Raw genomic sequence first — 13309 nt, 5'->3', positions numbered from 1 at the left:
CTGGATGTTTGTTTGCCTTAGCTCGCCTTGCTCATTTCGAGTCCGCTTTGCCTTCCTCACAGTTCATAGTAAGGCTCTGCGCTACTGTTGACCTTTGTTCTTCGATTACGTATGGTGAGCTATATGTTTCTTGTACTTATGGAAATTGGCAATCTCCCTTGAAGAGATCCAGGATGCACGTGCGACTCCAATTGTATCAGCACCAATCCGGCTTGACCAGTCCCAAATGGGGTTGCGAGCTTCATAACCTACATATCTTGACCTTTGGCCCATACCCTTTCTCTACTCCGGTTGCAAGGTTTGAGGCTTTTCATGCCGTGATTCCACAGGGACGCTTAGCTGGTTTCACCAGTGCCTTAGATAAAAATGAAAAAGCGGTCTGCATTTGGTTTGCCTTATTATAAGCGTCATCCCTCAGCTTATCCATCAGGACGGCCGGAGCCTCGTCTGCTGCACCACAATCTCTGCGGTAAAGCTCAATCAAGAAGGAAATCTGGCCGAAGCTGTGAAGTCAAAAGGGGAGAGCGAGGTCTGATTGATGGTAGGTATGACTGTATCGCTTCAAGTCAAAACGCCTCGGATCTGTGAAGAACCAGAGTAATGTTGTACCCTGCAATGAGTTCCAACCCCAGATTTTAGCGACTACAAACCGATGTACACCTGGGCCCATCAGTGCCTTGCACAATCTGCAGTCACGCTACGCTTCAATATCAAAGTTGGCCAAGAATGCAAAATGACGCCTATTCTGGAGGTTGGTGGAGGTATTGGCCCTGGGTGCTAGGCTTGCTGCAGACGTTTTCCTGACACTTTCAAAAGCAACCACACGAATAATCTTCGTGGCGTGGATCGTGGCTCGCCAGAAATGCGGCGCGAGAGTCCTCGGTCTACGTCTCCAATCGCAAGTCTAGGTCCAGCGGCATTACAGAGATCGCAATGAATTATTAAAAGGCAACATCCATTCATTTAGGCAGAACCACACCAAGATCCGGTGCCTATGTCCCGTTTGAGTCCTCACTCCGGCCCCACGCCATCTTTCGTACGCTTCGTTGGCTTGAAATGCATTGCTGTGCTGATTTTCAGCTGGTGTGTTGCAGTGGCGTCTCTCAAAAAGGATGCAGTGGAGCTTTCTCGGCAGCTGCAGATTTTTCCTGGAAAACCTAGTCTTGTAGATGTGCGGTGTGAGGATGATCCAGACTCAATGAGAAATTGGTTTTAGTAAACCTCGCTTTACTGACCGTGTATCTGGGCGGCAACCGCTGATAAGGTAACAACATTCATGATCATCGTAAGTCGTAGCATGCGACATCTTGTTCCGCTGAAAATGGTGACAGACACTCTATCGCGCTTTTGGAATACTAAATTAGATTGAAGGATTTGCCTTCGCATTCGCCACTTCCAAAGGTCACTGCATGAGCACAGTCAGTCAACCAAAGACTGGTGGTGGCAAATGAAAATTTCGAACTGGACTTGGTGGCGAGAATGTTACTCTTCTCTCCAATTTCACACGAATCTGCAGAACACAACCCACCCGCCACTGATGTTCTTGGACGAGTTCTTCACACGCCGCCAGACCATCTTTTCAGGCAGCGGTCAACACGACAATAAGGTCACCTCAAGAAGGACTTTCGACGACGACGAAACACACAAATCAGAATGAGGTTGGATGGCACTAGATTTTGTTGTGCTTACCCCTAAATTGTAGTCACCTAGTGTATGATTGTCGCCTCGACACCTTTGGGGGGACTCCAACCTCTCAAAAACGCAAGTTGAGCCTGCAAAGTCCTGGACAATGAATTGCTGATTATCTTTATCTAGTATGAATGGTGAAGTCAACGGGCGTCTATTGCTGGACCTGCTTCATTATTGCTATCGCTGGGGGTGAGCAGAGGCCAGATTTGACAAGCTGTATGCAAGAGTTTCTGGTATGCTACGGACGAAGCGGCCAACCTTTTACAGCATGCGGTCAATGAGAATAGTGCAATGGGCCATGACGCTGTCGGGCGGCGTTCAGGAGGTCGCAGACACATTTCAGTTAGGCGTCTAGTTCTGCAATACCGGGCATCGGCAGCATGTCTGGAAGAGTCTGAGAATTGCTAAGATATCTACATATACTCACGTGGAATTCAGGACGCTGACAGCAGTATTGGCAGACATTCTGGATTGCCCATCGGCTAGCGACGCGTGTTCGTCTCTACCAACGAATACCAGTCGTTGATACCAGACGCCAAAGGCTGGTCGAAACTTTGCGTACGCCTGGTAGCCAGGAAGCATCTCAGCATTGATGGTCTAGCCTGGAAGCCTTACAGCATTATTAAATGGCAGGGCTACGAATAAGAGAATACCTAAACATACTTTCAACCACGAAGACTATTTGCCGTGACACTTGGCTCCACAGATGCGGCCCCTTTTTTATGGCTATACAGCAATACTCTGCAGGAACAGAAAAGAAAAACCCCACTACACCATTGTACCAGCGCCAATAGGAATCGAACCTATTATGAATCAAATACCCTCTAAGCTCGACCGCAACTACAGGTGCGTGCCCCCGCACGACAAGGACAACACTTCTGCTGCTGCACTCAAGCCAGACCAGATACAACTGGGATTCGAACCCACGACCTTCGGGGAAGATGCAACGGCAACACTGCAGTATTGGCGCTGCCAGAAAATAAAAAACCCACTACACCATTGTACCAGCGCCAATAGGAATCGAACCTATTATGGGATCAAATACCCTCTAAGCTGGAACGACATCTCGGTCCAACGCGTGGCTTAAAGATGTCGCTATCTTGCTTAGACAAGTTAATACTACACCATTCCATGAATTAGCATGCGGGAACAATTGCCGCCTTACAAGATGCGAAATATGGTCCTCTTCTTAGAGTTCCTCAATTCGCTCAAATGGCCTCACACTATAATCATGTAAGAAATTTCTATGTCGCTAGGCATTCTGAGGCTGTGCTTAGGCGCCGGAACAGTCAGCCGACGGTAAGACTCTAGATCTACTTAGAATACCGACCCGAGAAGGGAAATATGCATGCTTCCGCTCTGCAGTGGACGTGCCCTGTGGGCCCGAACGAGCAAGGCTCATGATTACTTGTAGGTATCTCGAACGGGTCCTGCCCATGGAATTTTGCCAGAGTCGAGGGATAGGACTTTGAGACTCTACAAAATTTACATGAAGTTTCGTGTTAATCTACAAGTTGCGAACAAATGGGAGGCATCCACCAACTCTCTTCCTCACTTGAATTGTTTCTCAAGGATCGTCGCTTGGGCATCATCATGCGACACGCAGCTGTAGACGTACATGTTCCGTTTATCTGTCTTCTGCGAGTCCCCAAACAGTTTGTTATTGGTTCCCCTTTTCGTTGCATTACATGTATGATCTGCCGAACAAATGATTCGCTTCATATCGCCCACTGTCTCCGGTTCAGTGGCCACACCGAATTAGAATCGTAACTTTCATTGCCCACTTTGTGCGCAACGAACGCCGAGAGCTGAAAGTTGCAGAGTAGGTACAGAGAGAGCTTACGAACTGATGTGCTCGACCCTGTGGGGCAGTGCCGCGTTCAGTGGCAAGAAGTAACAGCTGATTTGAAAGCATGACTGCCTCAATGATCATGCGAAAGACGGAAATGAAGGTTAATCAGCCTTTGTTCCTGGAATTCTTCACCGCGCTGGAAGGCGCGATCCGTGATTTGTCCGTGGACAGCTCACCAGACTTCGGAAAACAGGCATTCTTTCCCACGGCTGACTTTGCCAGAGCTTTCGGTTTTCGGCGGTGAAGAATTCGGATCAGGTGTTGCCACTTGGTCCACGGGTTCGTGACCATGTTCGGCGAGACCGGACGTTCGAGTCAGCACCACCGACTTTTGCAATTCTAACGACTGCTTCTATTGCCAGCGAATAACCGGCAAATGGGTCTCCCGTCAACTTTATGACCGCCTACATCTCGTGAAATGAACTCGGTCATTCTTCTGTTATGGCCTTTGCATTGAATTTCGCAGCGGAGGGAGTCGCACCAATAGCAAAGTCGCCTCGCAAGCCTTCCGCTTCCGTCTCCACTGTTTGCTAGTGGATTTGGCTTGGGGCCGAAGGCATTGACCTCTCTGCATTTCCTAGAAGCAGGTGGGTCTTCCTTGGCTCGCGGGTGCCAGAAATATCCGCACATCTAAAAATTGAAAAGTCGATGATAATTTCACAATTAAGAGCCCTAGCTGAAGGTTCTTGCGAGATAATTGGAGGACCTCATCAATACAAATAGATCGCTCCGCAAAAGTTTATCCTTGAAGGGAACAATCATCGAGTTCTCTCAGCTGACAAGGTGGAGAGACTTCTTGGCGTGTGCGGATATTTCTGGCACCCGCGAGCTTGGCCATGCTGTACCCAATATTGGAAACATGAAGAGTTCAACGGAATACAAATGGAACGTATAGGCAGCCGTAACGGGAAAAAAAATTAGGTTGTGTGGGTGGCAATATGTGGCAAGGTGGCGATTACGCGTACTGTAGCTGGTGGCGTTTGATGCCCTTCCCTGCTTACTTGAGCGAAAATATGATGAGCAGATGTTGGTAGAAACTACGCAGAAAACTTCGGATTTGGGGTAAATCATCCAATGTACTTGGAGCAGAGGCTGCGTTTGTGCTGACGAGTAAGCGGTAGACCCCCTAAACTCCTGCAAATTCCAAGACTTCCGAGACCTGACAAGACCAAGGCCATTCTTCCTTCCATTCTCGTCGTATTGCGCCGTCTCGGGATTGAGTCATACTCTCACCGCCATTTGAGATACTTGGGAGGCTGACAGACCATCAACCGCAAAGTCGAGACTTTCTACGGGAGTCCTTCGTGTGTTCGTTGGGGAGGCGATGATGGAAAAGCAAATATTGCGGACCTCTTCCCTTTGTCTAGGAACCTGCTACCTGGAACGATACCGTTGTACAAACCCATACTGAAATGGACCCGTGGACTGGATAGAGCATCTCAATGACCTCTCAGAAAAAGACCTCCAACAATGGCTTCTATCAGGATCGAAGTTATACCCTTCCCATCTGTCTAAAGGAATACTACAAAAAGCACGAGGGATTCTTATCACCGGTATGATCGAAATTTATAGTCCTCTACATGGCTGGATTGCAGGCCACACCGGTCCGACCGTTGTCTTGAAATCCAAGGATGCTTTGCGAGAGGGACCACTCCTGTCATCGGAGTCTTTGCTTTGGCAGCTATGTTGCTTTTTCTCTAAGTACTCATGTCCTCGGTCATAGATCTATTCCACTTCTGTCTACCTCTCGAATTTGGCCATTCTAGTCCAGATGTAACGTGGATCATATAACGGTTGAAGTAGATACCGCGAGACTTTGAGGTGCAGGATGTATAAAATCCAGGAGAGACAACCACACCGGGGATATTTTGCGTACATCCAGTCTCTCGACCGCTAAACTACGACTCACAATGCATGTATTGTGCATCACCAAAGAAATCAAGATTGGTTAATTGTGATCCGCCAAGGCCTCGGGAGAAGAGTCACGTGTGCGTCTCGAGTATCTCGCTTTTTTCCCGTCCTACCACGACTTTCTGTCAGCATCTACAAATTGGAAGCATCGTCGGTACAAAAAGTCTCCAAGCCAAAGCTGTCTCTGGTTGGCTTGTCACAGCAGTTAAATTCGTGCTTTGAGTCATAGTGGATACAAGATTGCCGGTCAGACGGCATCGCTGGAAGGACAGAGACTTGTCGGCTTCTCCCAACCCTTGGTTTGGTCTCCAACGTCCAACAATCGTGTACTCATCTGCTGATTCAGAGTGTAAGATTTGAAGCTCGGCTTGAGCCAGCCACAGTTTCTAGTGTGCGTTTACAGAAGTCATCTCCACCAGACTGTGCGGGTCGTCTCGGTTTTCAGACAAGTCCCATACCAGTTTTGAACCCAAATTCGACATCATCCTTGGATAAGAGAAACCGGTCTTGATCCGAGTTGCTGCTTCACTGTGGCCACCAAAGCTGCTCTAAACGCCATGATGCCCAACCATGTCATTATGTGGTCATCCTGCATTAGTGTGAGGACATCAGCTTAAGTCGATTTTCGTGATGAGATATGTGATTGCTTCCAGATTGGGGATCACTCGACGAGTGCGACAATGAGTGCATGTCCTTACGTGGCAATACAACATACCCGAAGACGTTTTTGCGCTCGTGGCGTCAATTTTCCTACTCGACTTTCGAGTCAGACGATGTTTGCCGAATGCTTGGCTGGAAATGAAGACAGCAAACAATCGCTCTCCATAGTCTTTCTATCAATGCTAGCATGACAGCTTAGAATCTCGCCAAGTGTTCGCCGGAACATATTACATCCACCTCGAATTCGATTTTCTAGCACATTTTCACTCGGCTACTCGCAGCCGTTACTTCTGCTCACCATGCCTAACAGAGTACCAGTGGACATCTCGCGGTGGGCGAGAACGGACTGGTGGAGGCGCAGACCTAGTGTGGACGAATTGATCCTTCTCCACCATGAACTACACCAACTTGACAAATTCGCGCAAGTCATGTACCTGTACCCCTTTGGGAAAGATACAATGGCGAGGACAATCGAAGAATTAATCACAAGAAAGGACTATGAATTCTTCTTCGCAAGATTACAATCGTCGAACCAGATCGTGGGGTGGGTAGCGTTAAGCTTTGATATCGAGGGAAAGGAAGTGGAAAACAGGGCCGACTATGGAGCAAGACTGGAATGGACGGCAATGTGTTCGCACATACTTAAATTGTGGCAATTCGATAGCGCTGGCAAAAAAATCAACGTTTGGGACACGATCAAGCAGGCTTCTTCCAGTTTGCAGGCCAAACATCTTCCTCATGATCATTGCATTATTAACACATTTGTCTTGCATCCAGATTTCCAAAAGGCAGGCGTCGCAAATGGCTTGCTTGAGCACGCCGTCGAGTTATGGTCGGAACAGAATGGGCGACATGGGTGCAAGCTCCGTACTTCGCTCGAAATCTGTACAAGAGATGGCTTCGAAGAAGTCGGTGACTACGCAATTGATCTGGGTGATTATGGGTTTTGGCCCAAGGAAAAGAGAACGATTGTTGGAAAGTATGTCTGGAAGTTCATGGTCCTACGCGGGGCGAGTGGTTTAGCGACCGAAGAACCTGAGGGAGCACGGAAACATGATAACGGAAAAAGCAAGGAGCAACAACTGGAGAATGTGAGAGAGCATGTTGCTGCACGGAAACTCGACAAAGGTAAGGGCAAGGAGCAACAACCTACAACTAGGTGAAGACGATTACCTAGCGGGTGGAGAACCCTCAGAACATGACGAAGAACGAACTAAATGGGAAGAGGCGGAGCAACGACTCGAAGAAATACGTTCTAGGCGAGGCCTGCCTCCATTGCCTGGAGAGGTGGCATGCATGAGCAGAATCCAATGTAGAGCTGAAAATCGAGGACATGATCCTACAGGTCTATCGAAAGGCAAGGGCGTGGAGAAACGATCCAGAGACGCACGAACTGGGACGCCCGGGGAGCCGCTGAGACGCCCGCTTCAAAGTAACGCCGAAGTCACAGGTCAACCACAAGACGATTTCTGGCCAACGGGGTCGGAGGAAGACCTCATCGAAGTGATGAGAACGGGAGGGATAGATGAAGAGGAGATCAAACTGGTAGAAGCTCTGGCATTTAGCTTGAGCAATGAAGAAACGGACTTCCCTTCCCAAATGTGTTTCCGTACCGTTCATATGGAATTGGCTAATTGAACTAAACCTCACGTCTTATTATGTGTCCATTCTAGACAGTATTTGCGGCTTTGCTCACTGCGAACGTGAAGCCGCAAGCGTCTCTAGAAGATAATTTAGACATGCAAGTAAGTCTATGTGGCGTGCTTGGGTATTCCTGATGTCCCGATACTGATCTTCCACTCCAGACAAGTAAAGCGGCTTTCCCAAGATCTCTGATCAGCTTCCTCATAATCCCACAACGAGCCCATTTCCTCTACATCATCACCTCTAGAGTCCACAACTATGCCATCGCTGCTTCAAGAGGCGCCACAGCGAGCAGCAGCAACTAAAACCTTCAGCGCGTTGCCTCCACAGACCGCTATTGTTTATCGAACGAGCCACGGAATCAGAGGACTTTTCCAGCTCCAAGACAGCCAGTCCAGCCACAACTTTGACAAAACCGAAAACCCAATCTCCAATGACGGCTACATCGTTAACTAAGAAGCATTATCATCTATAAGTGAGAAGGCAGAACCGAGGACAAAGCGGGAAGATACCATTTTGCATAAGACAGAAAGCGAAGGTAGTGAGAGCCGAAAATATACCGTTGGGCATGGATGAGGAGCACTCGGTTGCAGGAGCAAAGAGGAAAGTCGCCGAGGAAGGTGACCAAGAGAAAGCTGCAGCGAGAATTTGCGAGACGGCAAGAGACATTGAGACTGTGGGGATGGTGGGCGCTGGAGAGGTGAACAATTCGTACATCTCTAAAACGGCAAGATAGACTGCGGGTTCAATGGGAAGACCGTGTTGGATCCCGGAAAGCCATCGAGACAAGGACTACCGGAGTAGGTGTATGACAAGCGTTCAACATGATCAGTCAAGGGCAGAGCGAGGGATTTTGTGTACGGATAGTGATACACAAACTTGAGAAGAGACATGCTAGCCATCCCAGCCGGGTTGCCGTTCGAGCGGAGACCTCTGGATCAGTCAGGACGTTTAAGAAACATCTTATCACACTCAACCATGAAAGCCTGCCCGACAGGGAAAGTCGATTGCGGCCAATGATGCCTAGGATGTCAGTCAACAATGCCACATCTGCAGACCCAGTTCTGGTCTAAGACTGCAATCACAGAGTGTTTCACTAAGCCTTTGTCCCTGTAAGTCAGGTCTGAAAGTCTACGGCAACATGCAGCTGAGACTGCAGGACAAATCTGGAAACCCTCAGCGTCTTGTCTTACCTTGTCTCCTTCTTAGTTCAGTCGCTACGCAGGTATTAAATACTGACGGCTTCCCACAATGGAGCTCGCGTCTCTCAGAACCAGCAGCCTCGCAATCTTCACACAACTGATCTTCGCCAGTCACGATCACCACCAAGAGATATGTCTGCCGAGTCTACGCTCCCTCTACGTCCGCACCTCCCACCGCAGGACTCACATCCTCTGCCAACAACAATATCTCCCCAGCAGCAATCCCCCTCCTCCTCAGCCGCGCGAGCTTCAGCTCCGGCAATGAGCGCCAGACCCCAGCGCGAAGCAGCAACGAAAGCCAGGAAGCGCGTCGAAGAGGCGTACACTCTCTATCCCTCCGAACAGGGCCCGGACTCAGACAGCGACGCCACTCCCACAAGACCGAGCGCGCCCCGGCCCACTCCTGTTCAATCGGACGATTCAAGCGACAGCGACAGCGACGTGTTCGTTGATGACTCGGAGTCGGATGGCCCTCGACCGAGCAAGGCGGTGCGGGGGAAGAAGAGGAAGAGAAGTGCGTCGCTGTTGAGGGATGTAGGAGAGAGGGGGGAGAGCAAGGCTGGGAGGTTGTTGGAGATGGATGATAGGAAAGCGAAGGAGGATGCGACGGGGTTCATGGTCAAATGTGGGAATATGATGGAGGATATTTTGGTGAGGAAGGCGGGTCCGGCTCCGAGGGTATCTTCCCCGAGGCCAAGGGAGAAGACCCAGGCTTTTGGCCAGCACCCTGTTATGCGTCGAGCTGGACTCAGTGACATGGGCCCTGTGACTGGCAGCCACACGTGCGGTTGGCGGGATGAGGTTTGGAACAGGGCGGCTGAGGGATTCGCTGTCCAGAGCAGGAAAGGTGGAGCAAGAGGACCTGGTGATGGCAGTGGATATCGAGCATCAAGATTCTGTGAGCATTTGTGACCGAGAAGCATACAGTAGAAGCGTACTCGGTGTCATGGGTCTCGGGGCAGGCGTTCGGGCGCAGGGGCATGTTTGTAGACCAAGTATGATTGACTCCAAATATTAGCAATGGTATCTTCGCTCCTATGCCGGATCCTGCAGCACTCTTGACTCCTCGCTATGCATCTTGAACCAAGAAAACCCTTCACCTCCATTAGTCATAATAACTGCCTCCCCCTTCATCACCACCAGCGTCATAGTCGTCCCCAGCATCATCCCCTCCGTCGTCGAAGTACTGCTCCGCATTGTAATCACCCCCATCTTCCTCGTCATCGAATTCATCATCCACCTCTTCCCCCTCCGGCACGTCCTCATCATCTGGGTCCCTCTCTTCCTTCACATCCACTTCGTCCTCCGACATCTCGGCGTCTTTCTCGTAGCCAGAGAGTTGTAAGGATTTGCCTTTGGTATCCGTGTTGATGACGCCGTTGGTTTCGGTAGCGGAGGGATCGATCGTGGACCAGAGTTCCTTGGGGAAGAATTTGAGCACTAGATCCCTTCAGCACATTACCCGCACCAATCTGTCTCCGTAGCAGCACGAACCGTAGGGTCTCGTATCCAACTTGGGAATCATCCTCTTCTTCTTCGTATACCTCTGACTATACTTCGGCATCCCCTCAAACGGATTGAACGCCGCGGCAGCCGACGTCCCAGACTTGCCCACCCGTACATTGTCTCCGAGCACGGTGTAGAGAGGGCCGTTTTTGATGCTTTCTCGCAATTTGCGGAAGTGGGCGACTTGGGATTTCTCCTTTTCGGTCAGGGGCTTTGGCTTGGGGATTTGGAAGGCCTGGGCAGGTATCAGTGGGGGTGGTCGGAAGGAGGGATTGGGTAATTGAGTACAGGGTATAGAGGCGTGGGCTTGGGCTTGTCGAGATCGAGTTCGGGGTCCCAGGGGAGGTCTACCCCGCCGATTCTGTAGAGGTCGCCTTTGCCTTCCTTTTTGATGCGGGGACCTTGCTTTGCTTTCGCAGCTCCAGCCATGTCGTAGTGGTTTTGCGTCCAACGATCGTGCCTGGAGATGGTTCAGCAAAATTCCGTGCAGGTATGATTTAGTCACTTTATATAGTGGGGTCGGGGACACTGGCGGGGCTGAATCCAATCCACTCACTGCAGCTGGTTCCATCTTGGCGGGTACTTGTCCCGCTTGTAGTAGTAAATGCCCGGCATTGTGAATAAAACCTCAGGCCATGCTAATGGTCACAGTTTCTTGGCCTCCATGCTCGCCGTCACGTGTTGATTTGTGGTTGCGTGGAGGAAGAGGAAGGCGTGTTTGCAAAATACCTACTCATTTCCTCGTCATCACACCGTGACGACGACGCGAGATGGCTCTCCCAGCGCTTTTAGGCCAGGTGCATTCCCATTTGGAAGAAGTGCGAAACGATCCTAGAAAAAGCCTGAATGACAAGCTACTGGAACACGTTGACAGGCAGGTTACTGGTATGTGGCGCATGTTTTCAGGACTTCACGTGGCCGCATTGCTGGGGCTGTCTGCCCCCGGAACTCGTATATACTGATAGCAAGCTACCAGAAACGATTGAAGAATCATGGAGAGATACCCTCCTCAACCAGCTTTCGGACCTCCTCCCAACACTACAGCAAGACCCTACGCCGGTAACGAACCTCATCAACGTCCTCACCCTGCCTGCGACATATGACTTCACACGCGTTCTGACGATCCAACCACCGGTCGATTTCACAGCTGGCTTTACATCCTCCTTACCCTCTATCAACCTTGCCGTCCTCTCCCTCCTCGAGAAGGCGACGTACCGAAAAAGCGACATCGATATAGTGGCTGGAAAGGCTGACGTGGTGGCAGCTTTGGTCAAATTATGGCTGTGCACCCCAGATACAGCAGTGGCAGGACGGGCCCATGACGTGATAGTGGGGCTATTATTGGCAAATGAAGGGGAGCATACCATGAGTGACAGTGGGATCATGGATGAGGGCCTGATCTGGAGGAGAATCTTGCGTGACAGAGACATCTACGGCTCCATATTTTCGATCTGTAGCCTCAACACAGCAGGTCAGGAAGGGCCACTGTCCAAGAGAGAAAAGACGGTCTCTCAGGCAAGGCTGCTGGATATGCTCCTAAAGATCGACTCGAGTCCCGTGAGGACGTCACAGATACCAGAGATTGAGCAACAATTCGGTGTCAATAACGGTGGGCTGCTGCACTTTGCAGCTATTCATATGGTTGAATACCAGGACGATGTGCTAATGCATATGACCTTGATTGAATTTTATGCCAACTACCTGGGTACAAGCCACACATATGCGCTTCATTTCCTACGAAGCAATGGACTCCATGACCGTGCATTGGCATATTACCTTGAACCCGAGAAGCAAGACTCACTGGACCTCACGTATCTGTACGGTGCGTCGGCAAAATACCTTTCAACCTACTGCTCAACATTTCCTCAGGACCTACTTCCGTCACCGCTTGCGGGCCACATCCTCTCGCGCGTTACACAAGCAGTCGAGAACACTTCCTCGATCCAGTGGGCACAGGGGAAGATCCCCAAACACGACCTTCGTGTTTTGGTATCTCTCCCACGTGTTATGCTCATACCGAGGACACAGGCCAGCTCTCCGTTGTTCTTGATACCCGTGAAGCCCGCAAATCCGGACGCCTTTGCGGCTTTGGCTCACATTCTGCATGGTAGCCACGGGGGTAAGCCCGAAGAACGAGCCGCTGCAAGGGCACTTTACTACTTGGAAATGGAAAACATCTCGACTTTTTGGGGACGTGTCGTGGCTGCAGCTGATACCGTGGCGCTCAAAGAGAGCGCATTGTCGGCTCTCTCGTTGATCGGAGCGGTCATTACAGCGAAATGGTCACCACTTCCAGATACCGAACCTTCGGGCTCTACCCCGTTCAGACTTCCATCGGAAGGGGAATTAGCCAGCAAGTGTAACGCTGCATCGCTTCCAAAATCAGGAATCGAGGCCATCATGAGTCAGCCAGCTCTTGGAATAGTCGTCCCGTACCTGATGAGGCCACCTCAAAGTTTCGGCAATCTTGTGAGCGGAGGCCGGGGGGATGTTGAAAGCGCTGTGTATCAGATTGCTGCTGCTAAGCATGATGTGCTTACACTGCTGCACATGAAGCTCAAGGCGTGGGTAGGAACCCGGGCCGAGGGTCAGGAGATGGTGGCAGCTGTTGAAAGACGGGTCATGCAGGGGGCGATGGGTGGCACGGGTGAGGTTGGAGGCCGCGTTGGAACAATGGAGTCGTGAGCATGGGGGGTTAGTGACCTCACAAGAGCATTCATCGGGCGTTCATTCTTATTAGGGAGACGCAAAAATTAGCGGCATGATACCCATGGAGTCATGGACTTTGTCAAAGGATTGATACACACACAGCGTGGCCAGCTGCTGCTCATTCTTCAGAGTAATA

At 50.4% G+C, this 13309-nt stretch overlaps 5 protein-coding genes across 5 annotated transcripts; 4 read left to right on the top strand and 1 right to left on the bottom strand.

Annotated features, from left to right (window-relative positions):
* Positions 1-6411: 6411 nt before the first annotated feature.
* HO133_009484 (uncharacterized protein) lies at positions 6412-7750 on the top strand (the record flags this gene model as incomplete). The annotated part of the gene is made up of 2 exons (XM_037300345.1): positions 6412-7240; positions 7272-7750. The coding sequence occupies 2 exons, from the start codon at positions 6412-6414 to the stop codon at positions 7748-7750; spliced, it is 1308 nt and encodes a 435-aa protein (XP_037154193.1).
* A 264-nt stretch (positions 7751-8014) lies between these two features.
* HO133_009483 (uncharacterized protein) lies at positions 8015-8492 on the top strand (the record flags this gene model as incomplete). The annotated part of the gene is made up of 2 exons (XM_037300344.1): positions 8015-8203; positions 8244-8492. 2 exons carry the CDS (start codon positions 8015-8017, stop codon positions 8490-8492), a joined length of 438 nt encoding a protein of 145 aa, XP_037154192.1.
* An 88-nt stretch (positions 8493-8580) lies between these two features.
* Positions 8581-9870, top strand: HO133_009482 (uncharacterized protein; the record flags this gene model as incomplete). Its single annotated transcript, XM_037300343.1, has 2 exons — positions 8581-8817; positions 9070-9870. 2 exons carry the CDS (start codon positions 8581-8583, stop codon positions 9868-9870), a joined length of 1038 nt encoding a protein of 345 aa, XP_037154191.1.
* Positions 9871-10063: 193 nt separating this feature from the next.
* Positions 10064-11079, bottom strand: HO133_009481 (uncharacterized protein; the record flags this gene model as incomplete). The annotated part of the gene is made up of 4 exons (XM_037300342.1): positions 10064-10398; positions 10453-10699; positions 10753-10924; positions 11021-11079. The coding sequence occupies 4 exons, from the start codon at positions 11077-11079 to the stop codon at positions 10064-10066; spliced, it is 813 nt and encodes a 270-aa protein (XP_037154190.1).
* Positions 11080-11234: 155 nt separating this feature from the next.
* On the top strand, positions 11235-13149 carry HO133_009480 (uncharacterized protein; the record flags this gene model as incomplete). Its single annotated transcript, XM_037300341.1, has 2 exons — positions 11235-11349; positions 11441-13149. The coding sequence occupies 2 exons, from the start codon at positions 11235-11237 to the stop codon at positions 13147-13149; spliced, it is 1824 nt and encodes a 607-aa protein (XP_037154189.1).
* Between the last annotated feature and the right edge of the window lie 160 nt (positions 13150-13309).

The sequence above is a fragment of the Letharia lupina genome (genome assembly GCF_014066315.1).
Source record: "Letharia lupina isolate WasteWater1 chromosome Unknown contig_7, whole genome shotgun sequence".
Lineage (NCBI taxonomy): Eukaryota > Fungi > Ascomycota > Lecanoromycetes > Lecanorales > Parmeliaceae > Letharia > Letharia lupina.
Note: the sequence above shows the minus strand (reverse complement) of the source record. Positions and strands in the feature narration are given on the sequence as shown.